Source organism: Pezoporus occidentalis, unplaced genomic scaffold, assembly GCF_034315485.1.
Source record: "Pezoporus occidentalis ecotype Australia unplaced genomic scaffold, CSIRO_AGI_Poc_V1 ctg70, whole genome shotgun sequence".
Taxonomy (NCBI): domain Eukaryota; kingdom Metazoa; phylum Chordata; class Aves; order Psittaciformes; family Psittacidae; genus Pezoporus; species Pezoporus occidentalis.
The window spans coordinates 2,454,741-2,474,553 of NW_026916053.1; the positions used below are offsets into that span (position 1 = coordinate 2,454,741).

General features: G+C 51.6%; 1 protein-coding gene across 4 annotated transcripts; it reads left to right on the forward strand.

The window, feature by feature from the left end:
• Nucleotides 1–743: 743 nt before the first annotated feature.
• Nucleotides 744–19,015, forward strand: GGT7 (gamma-glutamyltransferase 7). Of its 4 annotated transcripts, XM_062642344.1 has the most exons (16): nucleotides 853–958; nucleotides 2,492–2,923; nucleotides 3,454–3,680; nucleotides 4,596–4,747; nucleotides 5,697–5,811; nucleotides 6,276–6,343; nucleotides 6,477–6,550; nucleotides 7,001–7,194; nucleotides 8,884–8,971; nucleotides 9,644–9,771; nucleotides 11,491–11,579; nucleotides 12,321–12,473; nucleotides 13,006–13,123; nucleotides 13,828–13,965; nucleotides 14,772–14,871; nucleotides 16,326–19,015. In XM_062642344.1, the coding sequence occupies exons 2-16, from the start codon at nucleotides 2,857–2,859 to the stop codon at nucleotides 16,487–16,489; spliced, it is 1,875 nt and encodes a 624-aa protein (XP_062498328.1). In that variant the 5' UTR covers nucleotides 853–958; nucleotides 2,492–2,856; the 3' UTR covers nucleotides 16,490–19,015. The 4 variants fall into 4 exon arrangements, with proteins under 4 accessions (XP_062498327.1, XP_062498328.1, XP_062498330.1 ...); XM_062642343.1 differs by lacking the exon at nucleotides 2,492–2,923 and having other exon boundaries at nucleotides 744–958; XM_062642346.1 differs by lacking the exon at nucleotides 853–958 and having other exon boundaries at nucleotides 2,053–3,339.
• The last annotated feature ends 798 nt before the right edge of the window (nucleotides 19,016–19,813 follow it).

The following is a 19,813-nucleotide window of genomic DNA, read 5'->3' on the forward strand; positions in this document are numbered from 1 at the left end:
GACATGTACCTTTCAGGTGACTTCACCGGAGCCAAAAAGCCCAGTACTGAATACGCTCCAAGTCCCATCACAGCAGATGTCCAGGGTACAGCAGGGCAGAGGATGGGTTTTTTGGATCTGGCAGCCAAGTGCCTGTGCCAAGCTGAGCCGGAGAGGCCAGTATCAGTGCAGGGGAGGTAATGTGCACAAGCCTGAAGGGTTTTGTTCAGCCCCAAACGAAACAACTTCCACCTCCCAGGGATTTTACCGTGGTTTTTAGGTCAGCCTCGGAAAGGAGCATAGAGGGGTAAGAAACGAGCTGCTTGAGGCAGTTTGGTTTCAGAACTGCCCATGCAAACCAGGACTGCCTCGCTGGGTGTATTGCAATCAAAACTTGCCATAAGGGCAGATGGCCGGGCACAGGGGATCCACGTTGGAAGGCCAAGCTGGCCAGGAGAGGGGACACAACCAGGCTGCTCTGTGGCAAGGCCACCGTGTCTCTTGCTGATGGTGTCCCGCTGGGTGCTGGACGCACTCCCTGCACACGGGAACTGGGGATGCTCGCTGATGGAGCCTGGAGTGAGCCGCACGGAGCTCGGACCCGCGGAGCTTCACCCGGCTGGAGCCCGCCCTCGGCGCTGGCTGCGCGGTGCAGCGGCTCACAGGGAGCCCGGTGGCCCCCCCACCTCCCCCGGCCCCGCGGGGCCTCGGCCTCGCCCCTCAGCGCCCGCCGCGGGGAGGAGCCGCGGGCCCGGCCCGGCCCAGCCCCTTCCGGCGGCGGCAGCGGCGGCCATGGCGGTGCCGGCAGCGGCTGAGGCGGGGGGAGGCCGGCAGCGGGCCCTGGCCGCCGGCTCGCCCGTGGACTACATGAGCATCACCAGCTTCCCCCGCCTGCCCGAGGAGGAGGCGGGCGGCGCGGCCGAGGGCGGCCTCCGCGCACGGAAGGAGGAGGACGCGTTCCTGGGCGAGCAGGACACGGGTGAGGGGCGGAGGCCGAGCCCGCCCGCGGCCCCCCGCATGCCCGCGGCCCCCCTCGGGCTGCGCTCCGCCCGCGGCCCCTGCCTGCCCCACGGGGCTCCCTGTCCCTGCCTGCCAAGGCCCCGCGTCCCCCCGGGCCTCGGTGACGGTGCGGGGCAGGGCAGGTGCACTGAGGCTCCGCTAAAGCCGCTGGTGCTGTGGGCCTGGAGGGAGCCCTCTGCCTGGTCTGAGTCGATCGCTGCCTTCTCCATACAGGGAACCGGTTCTGTCCCCCAGGTCGCGTTTCTCCCGGCAGCGCTGCCCTTCACCCCCTGCTCCATGACCCACGGGCAGGTCTCTGCCTCACTGACCCCAAACCCCGTGTGTGAGCCGGCCCCATGCAGCCCGTGTCCTCCACCTTGCGGCACTGGGTGAAGGTCCCAGTGCCCGTTCTTACCCCGCACCATCGGGTGCACATGCAGCTTTGCAGGAGCAGCTCTTTGATCAGCACGAGGTCTCGAGGAGCACGAGCAGGGTTTGGTGTGGTTGGGCTGTGCAGGTGTCTGCTGGAGCCCGTGCTCTCCGGCCACGTGCAGACTCGTGTTCATTGGCGCTGTGTGCCCATCGCAGAAGCCGGCTGTGCTTCTTCATGTCATGGTATCCACCAGTGGGACCAGCAGGGAGGGAACCCAGACCTTTGGTTTCTACTGCCCAGAAGAGGAAAGGAGGAAGCCCCTGTTGTGCAGTCCGTGATGGGGACAGACCCCCCCTAAAGGGACTGAGCAGCTCCACATTGCGGTGTCTGTCAGTCCTGTCCCCACACGACCTCCCTGTTGTCCCCACGCAGCACCAGTGGTCACAGAGATGAGTGACTTGCCCAGGGCCGCTGGGATGTCTGTGGCAGAGAACAAAGGGACTTTTGCATGGGTGGAAGAGCCCTCTCCCATGGTTGCTCCCTGGATGTTCATGTCCCCTCATGCAGGGCTGGCCTGTCACAGCGCTGCGGGAGCAGAGCAGTGGGACGGTGTCCTGGAGGGGTCGGGTGGAGGAGCCCAGCTCACTCCTCATTGCTTCTGCATCCACCAAGGGTGCCAGGGGCTGTACGTGACATCCCTCCCCCGTGGCACCCCAGCTCATCACCCCCAGCCAGGCCTCCCATTGTGCCCAGCTCACTTGGATCAGATGTGCTGGTGAGGGGCTCTGTGTGTACTCCGAGGTGCAGTTTGGGAAAGCTGAGCCTTTCCCAGTCATGCTCCTAAATCACTGCAGCATGAATGAGACTAAATTCACTGTGAGGGGATTCCCTGGCTGCAGGGGACCCGATCCTGCTTGCAGCATCACTGAAATTAAAACTATCTCCCTGCCTGGACCAGGAGAGCTGCACCCCAAAGGTCTCTGTAATGTCCTGGCAAGGACAGGGCTGCCTCAGCATGGTAGGGTAATGGGGGGATGCAGACTTTCCTGCTCCCTTAACCCAAAGCCAGGAAACATCCCTTGTGTGGATGTTTTCTGTCTTTTCCACTCAGTGTTCCTCTTGCTCTTCTTCCCACCACAGATATTCAGGGCACTGCAGACACCACTGGCTCTTGGCAGGACCCAGAGAATTGATCCAGGAGCTCTGGGTGATGCCCTGAGCTGCTTGGTTACATTTGGTGCCCAGCAGGGCAGGTCCCTGCTCCACGTGCCCAGCAGCTCCATGCACAGGCAGGGCACGCTCAGCCAGCACCTTCCCTGCCACAAGGGCAGCAGCTGAGGTTCAAGGCATCTTTTCAAGTAAAAGAGACTTTCCCATCCTGCTGAGCCTTGTTCGCTGTCGCTCGCTGTCGGGTGGATGCCCAGCAAACCCTGCCCCATTGTCTTTGCCTTCTTGGAGCTGCGAGCGACTTGATTCCAGAGTGGGCCTCATCAGCTGGAGGAAGCATGAAATTAAAGCAGAGCCTTCCCTGCCGTCAGAGCGGGTGGACACCCCGAGCTCTCCGGTTCGCAGGTTTGCTCCTCCCTGCCCTCCCCTTCTTCTTCAGCAGAGGTATTTGTTTCCTGCGCTCAGGCCGTGTGTTTTGCTTCACCTCTGTCCTGCTCAGGTGCTTTAGCTCTAAATAAGGCTGCTGGGTTTTCTTTTGAATGTCTTAATTTCCTCTTCTGCAGTATTGCTGCATTTTTTAGAGACCTGTTTGCAAGTCAGTGCTGTGTTAAGCGTCTCTCCAAACGGAGCAGTAACTGTGTGCCCATCACTAAAGACTGATGAATGGACTGAAATGGAGCAAAATTCAGGGGGAGTTTGTCCCTCTTAATCTCAAGGGAAGTCAGTTTGGAATAGCTAGAGCTAACGGAAGGGATCAGTAAAATGACCTAAAGCAGCATCTGACCCAGAAAGTCTCTTGAGAGCTGGGATCAATAGGGAAGGTAATAGCCTTGCTGGAAGGGGCACGGTGTAATCTTAGTGCTGGGTAAACACTGCAATAAGAGCTCCGTGTTGCTCAATAACTAACTCTTGTTTTCTCCCTGCTGCCCACAAAGACCCGGACTCCTTCCTGAAGTCTGCACGGCTCCAGCGCCTGCCCTCATCCTCATCTGAGATGGGAAGCCAGGACGTGTCTCCTCTCCAGGAGACCAGCAAGGACCCTTTCTCTGGAGACTGCAGCTGCCGGCAGGACGGGCTGACCGTCATCATCACCGCCTGCCTGACCTTCGCCACGGGCGTCACAGTGGCCCTCATCATGCAGATCTACTTTGGGGACCCTCAGGTAAGACAGAGCAGTGGCTTTGTGGTCAGGCTGTGTCTCTGGAAACGGGAAGCTCCCTAACTTTCCTCCTTGCCAGCAGTTTAGGTGAGCCCCTGGGTGCTGACTCTGCAATCCCACCCCAAACTGTCTTGAAAGGTTTTTGCTGTGGCTGGGGGTTGTGCTTGGAGAGGCAAGTGGGGCTCTTAGTGCCTGCCCCAGGCCCCAGGCAGGTCTGGGGGTGCTGCCAGCAGGAACCAGGCAGCCCAGCTGTTGTGGCTCCAGCTGTGGTTTGAGCCAGATGTGGATGCTCACTGAAAGCAATCCCTACTTAAGCAGAAGGCATCTTTCATATATCTGCGCTTGGAGAGAGTTTTATGGATCTGTATGTCCAGGCTCACCTCTGGAAGGATCCATTCAGGACCAAGCAGGGGAATAGCTGAAAACAGAGGAACCTCCTGCTGATCTGTCCCACAGACCAGTGCTAGGTTGCAGAGCAAAGGCAGCATGGCCAAGGGGTCATACCTGTGGTTGCATTAACCCCGGTGCTGGCATGAACAAAGAATAAGAACAAGCTGTGGTATGGGGGGGATGCTGCATTCCTGTTTCCAGTGACTGCACTGCTGCAGTGCACTGACAGCACACTGTCACCTACTGCTCTTGAGGATTAGCCCAACCCTGCTCTGGGGTTGTGGAGGGTAGGGTGGGATATGGTCTACCAGGTTAGCACGACTATTGAAAGCCAGCTGAGCTGATGTACACAGCTGCCCTGGTGCAGGGATGTGTCAATGGACACGTTACTCCCACTGGCATTTGGGGGCACCTTGAAATGCCCATCAGCCACAGCCATGGTGCTGGCCTCAAGCTTCAGGTCTCACAGAGCTGAAGATGTGGGTGTCCCAGCTCCCCTGCCGAGGCACAGCTCTCCTCTCCTGGCAGATATTCCACCGTGGTGCCGTGGTGACGGATGCTGCGCGCTGCACGGCGCTGGGCATAGAGGTGCTCAACACGCAGGGCTCCTCAGTAGATGCAGCCATTGCCTCGGCCCTCTGTGCTGGAGTCGTGAACCCCCACACATCAGGGATTGGTGGGTAAGTGTTGGTCCCTCACTCTTGTGCCTGTGGTTGTCCTCAAGCAGGTGGGTTCCCCACCACCTGAGATGTGCCTTCATGGTGGCCCAAGTACCAACACGTGGGACCATGTCTCTGACATCAGGTGGTGGCACCGGTCCTGTGCGCCCAGTTAACAGCAAGGGACAGAGACACCCAGGGAGGGAAAAGCTGCATCTGCCATAGTGGCAGATAAAACAAGCATCAGGCTCAAGAGGGGTGAAAAAGTGACCACAGGCTGCCAAGTCCCAGTGTGAGTGTGCCAGGAGCTTGCAATACCCGGGCTCAGTCCCAATGCTTTCAGTGACTGAGTGCTTTCCTCCACCAGCTCTGCTCCTGCTGCAGCAGGAGGCTAGGATCCGAGCCTGGCTCTGAGCAGCAGCCATGGGAGGTGTGGTGGTGAGGGGTGGCCTCATCCCAGCCCTTCTTCCCAGGGTGACATTCACATGAGCCTGGTGCTCTCAGCTCTGCAGGAGGTCTCGGGAGCATTGCATAAAGCACTGCCATCTGATAGCTTCTCCAGGCTGTGCCACCGAGTGCCGTTGTAAACCAAAACCCTGGTTTGTTGCAAAACTGCTTGGATTAAGAAAGAAAATCACAGATAGTCCCAGCCTGGCAGTAGAACAGGGCCAGGGGCCCTCTGGCCAGTCTGGCAGGGACTGATCCAGCCTTGCTGCATGCTCAGCATGGGGGCTGCCTGCTTCCCGCACCAGTCCTGCCTCTGTTGTCCTGAACTGCTGCCTGGGGAAGGGCAGCAGCATTCCCCACACCACTGCCCAGCCCTGGGTCGCTGCTGAGGCTGGTGACCTGCTACAGTGGCCCCATCACACTGGGACTGGCCCCAGCCCTAGAGGCACCCCTATTCTTCATTTTGGCTTTGTCCTGTTGCAAGGACAGCCAGTCCTGTGCCATGACCCCCATCTCGCTGCAGGGGTGGGGTGATGCTGGTCCATGACATCAGGAAGAACAGGAGCTGGGTGATCGACTTCCGTGAGGTGGCTCCCCTGGGCATCCCGCTGGAAGGGGACCTGCAGGAAGACACCAAGGTGAGGACCAGTGTCCCTGTGACCAAACCCTATAGGGGTGTAGCTGGCTGATGTCTTCAGCTCTCCTCTTTCCGCTACTCTTAGGCCAATGGGGAGATGATGAGCAAAGCATCTGATAGATCCCAGGCCCTATAGACATGGAGAGTCTAGGGAAAATGCTTCTTTGGCATGTCCCTCAGCAGCGGGGAGCTGGGAGAACAAGCATCCCAGGAAGGAGCACAATCCCATGTCATTCTGCTGAGTTATTTCTCCAAACTGGGTTGAGATCAGGATGGAATTTGTCTCTTTCCTTCTAAAAACTTTTCATTCCCTAATTTGCTGTGCTGCTACAGACCTCTTCCCCTCTCCTAAAGACCATGCAGACACTCCCAATGTCAACATGCGTTGTATCTCCTTGACTTGCAACTGGGGACCATGTCCTCATGGGAAGTTTATTCTTCCTTTTTGTCCTTCCCATTGAACAGCCAGGTCTGCTCGTCGGGGTGCCAGGCATGCTACAAGGAATGCACCAGGCGCACCAGTTACATGGGAGGTAAGACATGAGGCTGGCATGGGAGGGCTGTCCTCATGCTGCACAGGCTGTGCCCTGGGGTCCCTGTGGGGGAGCTGGAAGCACACAAGCCCTTGTCATCAGACCTTGTTCTTTGTCCTTTTTCCTTTGGCAGACTCCCATGGTCCAAGCTGCTGGGTCTTGTGGCCGGTGTTGCCCAGGATGGGTTTAATGTCACACATGATTTGGGTGAGTATCTAATGGGGAGCCAAGGGTGGCTGCTCAGCACAGGGGAGCACACTGGCCACTGCTCTTGGGTGCAAGGCAGCTGGGGATGTAGATGGCTGTTCAGGGGAAATCACAGCTCCTTGGACCTGGAGATGGATGGTGTTGGGAGCTATGGTCTGCAAGGAAGAGCTTGGCAGAAGCAAAACTGGAGCCCTTTCCTAGGACTGGTCGGGGTCAGGTCAGAGGAGTCTGTGCTGGGCAGCTGGCCAGGGACCGCCAGGAAGGGCGCTGGGTTTCTTTGAGTATTCTTCCCAGCTCTAATGGGTGCACGATCCAGCCTCCCTCTGGTTGTGAAACAGGGCAAGAGCAACAGCAAGTCTCCAGCATCCCCATCAGGCACAGTGATTCCATGTCCCCTGTGCATCCCTGCACCCTGCCTTTCCTGGATGTCCTTCCCCTTCTCGCCTGCAGCCAAAGCCGTAAGTGAACTGAAGGACCTGAACTACTCTGACAAGTTCCGGGACGTCTTCCTGCCGGCTGGGCAGCCCCTGCTGCCCGGGATGTTCATCAGGCGCCTGGACCTCGCTGCCCTCTTGGAGCTGCTGGCAGCAGAAGGGGTGTCTGCTTTCTACAGTGGGAACTTGACCCAGGAGATAATCTCTGAGGTGAGCCGTGTTTTCCCCTGCCTCTGCCCCAGACCGCACAGCACAGCCTGGGTCAGGGTGACAGCCTGGTGATAGGCCGTAGCCAAGTGTCAGCACAATGACTGGGGCTAAGGTGTGGAGCCTCCTTTTCCTCTCCTGGTCCTGCCACTGCAGTGGTCTAAGAGGCACACAGGTCACTTCCACAGCCCAGAGTGAAACCTCTATTTCCTCTGTAACCAGGACTGGTTTTTCAGAGAAAAGATATCTCAATTTCAAGCCCCCTCTGGGCTGTTTTAAGGGTTTCAGCCTTTTCCCCATAATGAGGGGTGCCCCGTGGTTGAGAAGCAAATGTTTGTTAATGGGACTGTAAGGTAAGAACTCCAAGAATATGGTTTAAAAAGAAAACTGAGCCTTGTGAGCAGAGCATCAGCCAGGCTTGGCCCCGCTTGGGCTGGCCCCAGTTTAACTCCTCTTGTTAGAGGTGCTCTTGGAAAAATAGCAGCAACCAGGTACTTATTCTGGTAAAACAAACCCAAACAACTTTCATGCCTGTGGAGCTGCAGTCAGGGTGGTTGGTGGCCCCAGTTGTCCCTACCAATGTGCTTCAAGTGATGCACCTTCAACATGTCAGTAATCTGGAATGGGTTCACTCAGTGCAGGCCTTGGATATTTGTGAGCTCCCTGTTTGGAAATTTCTTGTGGTTCACCTGGACCCCAGCAGAGGTGGAGAACCAGGAATGGGAAAAGTGGGATGGAAACCAGGAATGCACCAAGCTCATGGTGCATCCCCACAGCTAAACCCTGCTTTATCACCCTATTCCACTGACGGAAGGATGCTGCAGGGAAGCACATACTCTCTGTGGAGGAGGAAAACCCGGGGTTGAACACTGAAGCCCCTGGCCATCTCTGGGGTCAGGTGCACAATTCCAGCTTTGGTTGCAGAGCAGAGCAAAATGCTGGCTTCCCACAGTGTTCATTGCTCCAGGAAAGGGAGGGCATTGATGTGGTGAAATCAAGTAAAGCTCCAAAACACCCTGCCCTTTGTTTCCATCCTGTGGCAGGAAGGCACTGGTTCAAGAATGTGCTCTCTGGGGAATTTGAGATGGTGTCTGCAGTGTGTGGCTGAGCAGAGCTTCTCCCCTTTCTGTGCCATCAGGCTTTTCCTGCTCCACTCCCTGCCACTTTGCTGCTTTTCCACTGTCCGAGCTCCATGGAGCCTTGGGTTCAGTCTGGCCTGTTCTTTGGGACTGCTTTAGGAAGCAGGCAGGGATCCCAAGTAGGGGATACATCTTATTTTGCAGCTTTGGAGTGGTTTGATATGTTGTCCCCCACAACATAGAATGGTTTGGGCTGGAAGGGACCTTAGAGATCAGCAAGTTCCAACCCCCTTGTATTGGCTTTCCTGCTCCAGTGATTCATCCATTTCTGCCAGAGAAGGAGTTTTCTTGCCAAGTTAGCTGCCTAGTTTAGAAGCCAGAGCACGCACAGGTTCTTTGTTCTTGCCCATTTCTGGATGGAAATCCAGAGGACTCATAGCAGCAAGTCACCCCAGCAGAGCCTCTCACAGGTTGTGTGGCTTCTCCTGGGTGGAAGGAAAGAGTTGGCCCATTGTTCTGCTGGCAGAACAGGCGTTCACCTGGGCCAGCACGAGGAACACAGAAAGCCTGGGCCCAGCTTTCTCAGCATGCTCTGCTTTGCTCTCCTATGCAGGTCCACAACTACGGAGGAGTCTTGGTGGAGGAAGACTTCAGCAATTACAGTGTCACAGTGGAGAATCCCGTCCACACAGTCTATCGAGGTACACACCTGAGCCATGGCCATGCAACTCCAGCTACAAGGTTGCTTCATCTGGCAAGAGGTGGTGACAGTGTTTAAACAGAGGCACTGAGGTGTCCGCAGGAAAGCCCTCCAGGGAGTTGCCTGTTCCTGCCTGCTGACACTGATGGTCTTAGGCAGCTCAGGAGGTTTTCAGTACTTTGAAATGAGCTGACAAAGGCCAATGGTATCTTGATACCGTTAGAGTGTAAAGATGCAACATGATCATGTATGGATGCAGTGTCTAGATAGAAGCTGGGCCAAAAGCTAGTGGCTATGTCTGAAGACAGTTCCCAAAGTTGCCATTCTTTTCTAGAAATCCCTGTATTTACTCTCCTTAAAGCTGTAACATTGCAACCCCATTTTACCTCCATTCTTCCATACTATGGTTCAGAAACCAAGCAGCCAACCAGCAAGAACTGAATTTCAGATCTAAGAAAGCATCCCAATTTGGTCTTCCTTCATCCATCATAAAGAAACAGAAAGCTACAGCAAGAATGTTTTGGGAAATGCTTTTCTAATCATATTGCTTTCCATCATTTCCCCTCAAATCTGGAAGGATTTCCCTGTCCTCAAGGACGCTAGCTTGTGGGGAAGTTATCACTGGACAGTATCTGGCTAAAGCAGCTTCATTCCTCTCCTTTTCCCTTCACAGGTCATCTTGTTTTCAGTCCCCCGCCTCCACATGCAGGTCCTGCACTGATCACAGCACTGAACATCCTCGAGGGCTTTAATATCACCAGTCAAGTACCCAGGGGGAATATCTTGCACTGGATGGCAGAGGTAGGAGGAGGTTCAACATTTGGCTGAATTCCTTGTGCTGCTAGAGAATAATTGATTTATTCCTTGGTTGTACAAAAATGTTTGTAGGTAATTCCCAGAGGAGAATGAGCAAATAGACTGCTAAGGTGTAAATCTGAGCTGTGCTGCTGCCTCAGGTAGGTGCAGACGCTGGAGCCTCCTCCTCAGCTGAGCTCTTTCTTGCTTATGCAGAGCTTTTTCAGAAGAACAAACTGTGGCTTTTGCCCCTTTCTTGTACGCAGTCATCTCTTCAGAATGGCCCCACAGCAGCTGAGCCTTGTCCCATCTGTTTCCTCCACCTCCTATCTCCAGTGGCCCCAGGCATACCAGAACACTGCTGGGGCTCTTCAGGGGGCCAGCAATGTGGCAATGACAAGGAAAACTGACCCAACACTTTATATATTATTTAAATCTTTACATTTTAGCCTACCTCGTGATCTCAGTGGTCCAGATCATGATTTTTCCAGGTTTTAGGGCTGTCAGCCCTATCAAAACATTGCAGCTTCCCAGGAAGTCCAGCAAGTGCTCCATTTCCTGCTCTGTAAGCAGAGTTGTGTTCTTAGGTGCTTAACTGATCCAGAGCTGGGTCTTGTGAGTTGGGAATTTTAAGCAAGGATATAACCACATCCCTGTAGCAGGCAGACGCTTGGAAGTTACTGCCTCCCAGCAACAATGCAACAGCTGGAGGTGTTACAGGCTGTAACTGCATGTGCAGAGGCAGAGAAAGTTGACTCACCCAAGTTATTTTTGGGTTATATTCTAAAGCTTTGAATGAATGTGTGCTCTGCATTTGCACCAGGCCATGAGTTTCACCCCCTGGTTACCCAGCTGAGGGACAGCAACCTCCAGATAAAGGGCAGTGACTTCAGAAGATGTGTAACTGTGATTACTGGGGACCACATGGCTGAACACTGAGATTCAGACAGTCCAAGATGTCCTTAACCTGTGCCTATGGAGTGAACGTGGTCTGCTTATATCAGTGGAGCTCTTCCTTGGCCACCAAGCCTCTTGTACATCCTCTGCATGGCGTGGTGGTCAGGAGGCTGTTTCCTGGAAAAGGCTCCTTCTCCAGAAGTTAATCATGTTCTACACTGTACTTCAGAAGTTCATGCTTCAGGAGAAGTTGTTGATGTGTGGCACATATGAAAGCAGAAGTCACGTGTAGCTAGTGATCTGCAGGGTAATGTACTGTCTTGAATCTTGAATGACAATGGCATGAGCTGCAAGCTGAAAGTCTAGTGCATTTCTGCTAGGCACAGGCTGGCTAGATTGAAGAGAACATTTCCTCTCATGGGTGTTCTCTGGCTATGCACTGTAAAACCAGGGCTGGATAAACTGTGTCTCTTGAAATTGCATCTTCCCATTCTTAATGGACTGGCTTAGGCAGGATTCTGCATGTATGAGACACCAGACCCCTTCCTCTTTTCACACCATCATTCCCTTCAGTGTGCTGGGACTAATGCTTTCTCTACACACACTTTGGATGACTTACAACTAGGAACATGGGTAGCAGCTGGTGAGCAGAATAGCTTGTTTCTGCTCAGCAGTGATGCTGTGCCAGCAGAGCTTCTGGCCAGAGGCAACAGTGATACCTCTTCCTGTTTGAAGTATCGAAAGTTATATTTCCAGGGCCACCTAAATGTTTTTCTTCCTTTTCTCCGTTCTTTTTTCTTTCTTTCCTTCTATCTGTGTTCAATTTAGACATTAAAAATAGCCCTGAGCCTAGCTAGCAACCTGGGAGACCCATCTGATGATGTGTCCATCACTCACACTGCAGAAAGCATGATGAGGTAGGTCTGAGGCTAAGGGGCACGGTACAGTGGGAAGGTGTGTGGTTTGGATATCATTCCTGGATTTGCTCTTTGGAGTGCACAAGGAAACCTGATTTTTCCTACCTGTTTTACTGAGGACAGGTCAGTCCTTGAGCGTCCCTGTAGGGTTCACACTTCCACAAGGATCACAGCTGATGCCACAGGGCTCTGGGGATGGGTTGTGGGATGTCCTCACACAGAGGTTTCCTGGAGTCACCATGATCTGAGGGTTCCTTCCAGTTTCTCACCCCTCTAATATTCCTTCTCAGCAGGTTGGACCAACAGCAGTCCATGTGGTCACGACCACACAAGCAGTTTCTGGCTCTCCCTTCCCACCATGGGCTTGGTGCCTTTGAAGCACATGTGGGAGAGGCCAGGCCTGGGGCTTCAGCCCAGGCTCCCACCTCAGAGCCATGTGTGGCTAAAGCCACAGTTGGTGGCCAAAGCTGGGCTGGATTTACCCTCCTTCTGAGGGACTGCATTCAGCTGGGTGCTGCCACCCCTTGTTCTTCAGGGGGGAGTTTATCCTGTAGACAGCAGGGAGGTCCATGGAGTTGTCTGTGCAAACCAAGTCCTCTTGTCTTCTTCCATTGGGTGAACTGGAGGAGCTTCCTGCCCTCAGTGCTAGCCCCCTGAGAGGGACACCACCAGTACCCCAAGAGATGCTCAGCTTCCTAAGCTCATTCCTTGCTTTCCTCTTTCTCTCCCTCACTGCTGAAGTAAATTGGAAGCTAATTCCCTGCGCCAGCTGGTTAACGACTCCCAGTCCTTCTCGTCTGATGTCCATGTGCCTCACTTCTCCATGGAGAGTGGACCTGCTGCTAGCCAGGTCCTTGTCATGGGACCCGATGACTTCATTGTTGCAGTTGTAAGGTAAAGGATTTACTTCTTCCCTCTGTAATGTGCTCAGAGGGTGGGAGCAGGGAGAAGAAAGCAGGTTCAGCAGGGCAGGATGGGACTGGACCTGGGGCTCCTGGTCTGCTCTGTCCCTGTTAGTCCTGCAGCAGCAGAAATGGGGAACATGGGGTGGAGATGTGTGAGCTGGTGCTGCTCTGCCCTGTGTAATCCTGCAGCCCTCTCACAGTGAAATGTGTCTGGATTGGCCTGAATCTGATCCTGGAGAAGAGGTGGTGCCCAGATTTGAGGACTGATGGGGGCATGGAGACACATCTATCACCTATAGGGCAGTCGTTAAACACAGAGAGGAACAGAGCTGCTATCTCCCACATGGTTCTTGCTCCTAAGTACATTGAGACTCACTCCTTACACCTAGCCAGTCCTAAAGACCTACTTAACTTGGCTTTGTCAAGCCAAGATGGGACAGAAAATCAGAGCCCTGAAAGCCTTGAGGTGAACCAGAACCTCTGGGAGGGCTCTGATGAGATTTCTTCCTATTTCTTTTCAGTTCTTTGAATCGTCCCTTTGGCAGTGGGATAATGACACCCTCTGGAGTCCTCCTGAACAGCCAGATGTTGGACTTCTCCTGGCAAAATAAAACAATGAACCTCTCCATTCCTAGGCCGGTAATGAATGACATGACACATTCTTTATTTGAGCTGTCTGTACTGGGTTTTATTTCAATGTTATTCTCATCTCCACAACAGGGAGGCTGTTTAATGCCTTATTAGTAACTGAGGGACAACAGTCTGTAGAAAGCTCCTAACTTTTCATTATATGAGCCCCTGAAACAGAGTCAACAGAAGGCTTCATGTGTATCAGTTGTCATTTATAACGCAGTTATATCAAACAACGCTGCACATCTCATCTACCTATTTTCCTTGCAGTCCAGATGCAATTTAGAGCAGCCACCCTTTTCTGTGGACTCAAATTAAGGACTCCTTTTATAGCTTGGCTCTCTGTATGTTTAAAAGTAACAGAAAGCAGAAAAAAGTCTTCAGGTCTTGGAAGGAAACTATTACAGACCAATACTGGTGGCTTCCAGTGCTGCCTTGTTTCTTCTTGCCATGTATTGTAAAACCATCCCACTTTGCTGGGTTGGTACTTCAGAAGTGGGTGAATGGTTCCATATACCTTCTGGATGAGCAACATGGTGTGAACCAGGACAAATCCTGTTAACATCAGAGAGCACTGATGTCAGTGAGGATGTCAGCCTAGAGAAAACACAGAAGTGCAATTGCTAGCTGCAGCGTAAAGAGTAAGGAGTGAACCTGCACAGCTTGAGCAAAACTTGTTGAAGATTTTTGGTGTGTCCTTTCTTCAACTGCAGCACAATCTCATTCAGCCTTGGAAACGGCCCTTGTCTTTCCTCCTGCCCACCATCGTGAGGCCATCCGAGGGGATGTGTGGGACATACCTGTGTCTGGGAGCCAACAACGGGGACAGAGCCTTGAGCAGCATCGTTCAGGTCAGTGCTGCGCAGGGCCCTCTCGCACCTTTCCTGGTGGCACCGCTCATAGTTGTAGAGTAAAAGCATCTTGGCAAAGCCTGTAATAGTTTGTGGCATTCTAATACCTGTTCAAAGCTCGTCTTAAGGATCATTATGGGAAAAAAAGGAGCATTTTGTATTCAGAGAATTGCAGGAGACTCGCAGCCCTTTAAGCCCTTTTCCGAGTGAAAAGCTCCTTTTAGTGCACTCCCAATTGAATTCCTCCCTGCTCAGCACTTCTATAAATTGGGCAACTCCTCCTAATTTCTGATTTGTAATGAGGTGAAGTTCTTGCCAGTAGCTTGATTGCGTGCACAGCAGCAGTGGGTTGCTAAAAAGAAGGGCACAACAAGAATGGCTCCCATTTTCCTTACCTCTTGGAAGGCATTATTCCCAGCAAAACTAAAGCCAACCATCGCTTCCTAATGCTTTGTGTGGAGAAGTCACGTGCTGAGCTTTTGGCTGCAACAAACACGTATTTAGAGATTACATCATGTTCCAGACACACAACTCTCCTAATTTAGCAGGAAGTCTGTGACAAAAAGCCCATAGAATCCTCAAAAGCTACCATGTTTCCACCAGCAAGGTACAGCCCATATCTCAGGGGCCTCTTCATATATGCAGAGCCCTGCATTAGTTCATGCAGTTTGGTAAACGGTTCAAAATCTTCCTTCCCTGCTGCATCTGCAGATGCTGGAGCCACCAGTGATGGGACTGCTTAGGAAGTTGACTTCTCCTCTTCTCATTACTATTTTTATGATTGAGGTTCTTTTATTCTATTCCAGGTTTTGGTCAATGTTTTAACATTTAACAAGAATCTGAGTGAAAGTTTGTCACTTGGTCGCCTTCACCCCCAGCTTCAGTCCAACACCTTGCAGGTTGACAGTGAGTATGGACACTGGCTGGGTTGTCTTTAGAAAAGGAGCAGGATTTTCTTAGCACAGTGCTGCGGAAATGGGACAGCCCAGGGCTCCGCTCACCCTGTTCCAGGGTACCCAGGGTGTGCAGAGGGTTTTGGGGAAGACAACAAGCAACAACCAAGCTTCTTCAAAGCTTGGGGCACCTGCTGAGCCATGCCTCTCCCTCTTGTCTTGGGAATGCTCCCTGGCTCCTCCAACACCTCCTGCTTTCTGGTGCTTCTCCCCAGCCCCTTCCCTGTCCCAGCTCACCTCCTGGTGGCACCCTTGTCCTGTCCTTAAAACCTTTTGGCAGTCTGGTGGCACTGGGGGTATCCAAATAAACAAGACTGCAAGCACAGCTTCACCCAGACAGGTACTGAAGCTAGCGGCAGATCTTCCTGCACTGCCATAAATGATACTCTTTTGCTTTCCACTCCCTGTTCCTTAACTCCACCAGCTGGGGAGCAGGCAAAGCTTATGGCAAGGCTTGTAGCTTAACAGTGCTGGAAGCGCAGCTGACGCTTTGAAGACTGTAGTGCCATCTCTTGTCTTGGTCTATTTGGTGTTTTTCAAAAAGCCCAATATCTCACCAGAGTGAACCATAAATGAAATTCTGTTCTCATTTCACACAAAGTAGCCAAATTTTCTAGGCCTTCCTATTTCAGAGAACATCTAAAAAAGTCTGTCAAGTGTAACCTGCAGACTTGGAAACTAGAATGTAATTAAACCAAATCCAAACCTCCTGACGGTTCTCATTTGTGGGTTTGGACATTTGGCATCAACAAGATATATGTTAAAACACATCTGCAGTGTGTATAGCTTAAATAACTGTGGTGTGCCTGCTTTGTCCAGCTGCATCGCAGCTTCATGTCCTCGGGCACTTCCATTCATGCAGAAATTGCAAAACATCAAATAAACAACATAAAACCAGGAAAGCTTTTCCAGCCACCTAAGGTAGATGGCTGGAAGATGAAGAGGTATGTGAAAGGGAAGTTGGAAGGCCTATCACAAAGTCAGTCATTTGGCAGTGTTCTACTGTTGTTTGTTTTGAACCGCCTTGCATCTTATTTTGACTAATAAGTGTTAATACTATGATTTGTAACTAAGCTCTTAAGAGCAGGGACTGCCTCTTCTGTAAGAAGAATAACTCCAGTAGGTGCCAACAACATATTTTCCCCATTTTCCAAAGAGGAGGATATTCCACATCTTTAAAGGGTTTTCTGGATCCTCTCATTTCCCTCACCACACAGAGCACTGCTCAGCTCTGAGGAGCCTGTGCTGCTAGTCAGCGCAGTGGGTGATGCTCACCCATCTGGGACCCCCTGAGGAGGCTGCAGGCAGCTTCCTTCATCCTGCAGATCCCAACAGGGTTAGAACTAAGCTTTGCCTCAAAGGGAACAGTTGTTTTGGTTACAAACTCCTCTTTTAAAATCCCTACAGGTGGGTTTCCTGAAGAAGATATTGAACTTCTTGTACTGAGGGGCCATCAAGTGGATAAAGTCAAAGTGCTCTCCCTAGTTCATGGGGCCAGGAGAACCAACAGTTTCATCATTGGCCTGAAGGATCCCAGGAGCATGGATGCTGCCGGAGCCACGATATTGTAGCACCTCCCAGGCAGCGTTCACTGAACAAGGCTGAGACAAACCAACACACATGATGTGCATGTTCTGAAAGGGCCCCTTCCCCACCTGGGCTGGGAGCCCCACACACACACTGCTGAGTACTTTCTGCATTCCCCACCCAGGATGGCACTAGAGGGGTTATAGCAGCACCAACATACAGCACTCTGACTTTTATTGTTTTCTTCTCTTTTTAAATGATTTGGATGGCAAACAGCCCAGTCCTTGTCACAGCAATGCAGGAGCACACTTTTCTTTCAGCAGAGTCTTGCTAATAATACCAGGCTTTTCAAAAGCCCAATTCTAGTCAGCATCTTAATTTTAGTGAGCAACAACATCAGCGAAGGAAACAAGATCTGATGATGGTACTGTCATCTTCATCTCCCTGTCTTTCCCGAGGTCATTCTTTGCCTCTCATGGTTCAGCCCATAATTAATACAGTCTAATGTAGTGTTTATAGGTGCCTGAAGCTGGAATATTGAGGAGTCCTTTAATGCTCTGTATGGGCCAGCTGGTTTTTCCCAGCAGGCAGCCTCCTGTATTAGTTCCTTTTCTCACATCCCAGCATACCTTGAATTCTGGAAGTAACTATTTTGAATCAGACTCACTGCAGTCTGATTTTGTAACCAGAGCAGTGATTTTCAATATCTAACAACTTGTGGCCCCCCCCCCAGTATTTTTCTTACAGAGGTTCAAGCTTCCTCCATGGTGAATTTAAGATTAGTGGTAATGGGCTTAATTTTCTTAGATATGTTTTGGAGACATCTTAGCAGTAAGTACTCAACAGACCTGTAAAAATTAAAAGACCATGGACTGAAAGCCACATGGAGAGAGTTTGGAGAGGCTCAGGGCTTTCCTTACACTGCCTTGTTCTCAGTCTGCCCTGAAAGCCTGAATGGTGTAATCCCTATGGAGAGGCTTGGGATTTTCTGCTTACTAAATTCATGCCTGTACTTCAGCTCCGTACTTTGATACTGGTGCCTCCATTGGAAAAGCTCAAGAGTGAGAGAAAAGGTACAAACCACACGCTACTGAGAGAGTTTTCTGTCCACAGCATGTAGTGCAAAACACAAGAATACTTCTGCATTTCTTGTCTGAAATAGAGTGAGGAAATAATACCACATCTGACAGCTGAACTGCTTCGTTCGTCCCACATTTGGACATTTCCTTCTTTTTTTACTAGCAAGTCAGAGACAAGTGACACTAAATTCTGGAATTTGATCATTTTCTGTGGTCTAAAATTTGATTATTTCCTTCATGGTGAAAATGCATATATATATATATGTACCTATGTCTGCGTATGGTTGTCTTGGTCTGTCATTCGATGATTACACCTCCCCCTGAGGGAGCCCATAGCACCCATCAGGTTGTACCACACCTCCTGACACTCATTGCCATTTGACATGGGCAGTGTGTGGGTCACTTTGGGGCAGTGAGAGCACTATGGCAGATAACTGGACTAATTGCACCTGCCAGCTGAGAATCTCAAAGCATCTTACGTGAAGCCCTGCACGTTGCACTGAGGGAGGACAGAGATGCTTTTATGCTCCACTGAAGTGCAGCCACCCGTGAGAAGAGCACAGCAGCAGATGGGATCAATGGTATTTTCTGTTATAAATGAGTCAGTGGCCTCAGCTGAGAGATGGGGAAGTACAGTGTTGTCTTTGGGAAGTTGCCTTCTATACCACCACACTGCCCGTGGGGCAAGACAAGACTTTCTTCACCATAGGGACATCAAATCTGTTTGGCTTTCTGTCATCAGCACTAGAGTTGGTCACTGCCCAAAGCTGTAATGTTCATGAAACTTCATGTGTCTTGGAGCAGACCTCTTCAGGTTTCATGGGAAGGGAAGGATGCAGTTTTGTGCATTGAATCTCACTGGTGGGAGTCGGGGGGTTTCTGGTACAGTACAGCAGTGATCTGTCCCTTAGGCACGGAGGTTTGCTGTGCACAAATAGGTGGTCAAGTCATCATCACTGCAGTACTTTGCATGGAACCTCACAAAACACTTTGAAAGATAAAATTCCTCCTTATTAACTGAATTCACCAACTCACTCCTGATGTGGGAATCTGAGTATTGATTTGGGAGTTAAAGACAGTGGCTGTGATTCAAAAGGGCACTTATACACCCCAAGGAAGAATTTCACAGCAATTACTGAGAACCTTGAAATAAAGCATGTTCCAGAGTGCTCTGCTGGGTCATGGCCTATGTGGCAAAAAAGAGAAGATTTAAAGGAATTGGAAGATGGGACTTGGGCCCCTAGGTCATGGCTGAGAGAGGTAAAGATATTTTGAATGAATTCCCATTTTCTCAGTTTAAAAACAGCATCAGTATAGCACAGATGTATTTGTAACAGAAACCTGTAATCTGCTAATTGGCCCAGTGTCTCTGATACTTTGTGTCCATCTGTTGTGATGAGATCGGATGGGTTTAATGTGAGGTACCAAGAAATACCTGATTATACAGTACAGGTGAGCCTAACATTGTGAAATAAAAGGCCATATTCTGGAGATGCATGTGTGCACAGTAACTGTGTTGATTTCAGCCTGGCTGTTGCAGTGTGAGCTCAGTTTGCCAGTATTTTCACAAAGACACGGTGCCATTCATGAGCACAGGTAACAAGGAAAGCTTCACTAGATACTGCTGCTCCCCTGGCTGCATCCAGCACTGAGTGCTGTGTATAAATGCCTAAAGGGGAGGATGAGGCAGAAGCACTGCCACCCTGCACTAGTGGGGATGAGGATGCTCTGGCCCCTCGGTTGTGCCGTTCAGGTTCAGGTCCCCGGTGTTCAGGGATGACGACCACTGTCCCACAGCTCTGCTGCAGCTCTGCCAGTGTCTCTCTGAGAGGTCCCTCAGCTGGGGTGGCACACTCAAAAGCACCCGTTCAGCATCAGCCAGGCTGCTAGGGCAGCTGGACCCTATGGTGGCTGCTGTGTCCCTCTGGCTGGACCATCTTGGAGCCTCCTTCCACAACCCAGCAGGCTGCCATGGACTCATCCCAGACACTGATGTGTTGGAGAGAAATGGGAGTCAGGCCTTGGTAAACACCGTGAGAGGAAACCTGCATCTCTTTCGTGAACACATCAAAACCACTGACGATTTTGTAAGGCTTTGGAAAGGATCAGGTGGAGTGGGAAGAGCTCCTGTAGCACCCAGGTATTTTCCTCACAGCAGTTTCGGAAAGCTCTTCCATACTTCAGTGACGGACATCCGCCCGCAGGCCAGAGAAAGGAGAGCTCCAACAGGCAGAGCTGGGTTTTGGAGAGGCAGGGGACTGTCTAAAAGTGGGCAGAGGGCAGAAGAGC

What these genes read in the sequence shown, in the direction of transcription:
- GGT7 (XM_062642343.1), top strand. Translation starts at nt 772, where the DNA reads ATGGCGGTGCCGGCAGCGGCTGAGGCGGGGGGAGGCCGGCAGCGGGCC. An exon ending in CCTGGGCGAGCAGGACACGG is followed by an intron (nt 959 to 3,453) that starts GTGAGGGGCGGA and finishes CTGCCCACAAAG; the next exon opens with ACCCGGACTCCTTCCTGAAG. An exon ending in CCTTGAGCAGCATCGTTCAG is followed by an intron (nt 13,966 to 14,771) that starts GTCAGTGCTGCG and finishes ATTCTATTCCAG; the next exon opens with GTTTTGGTCAATGTTTTAAC.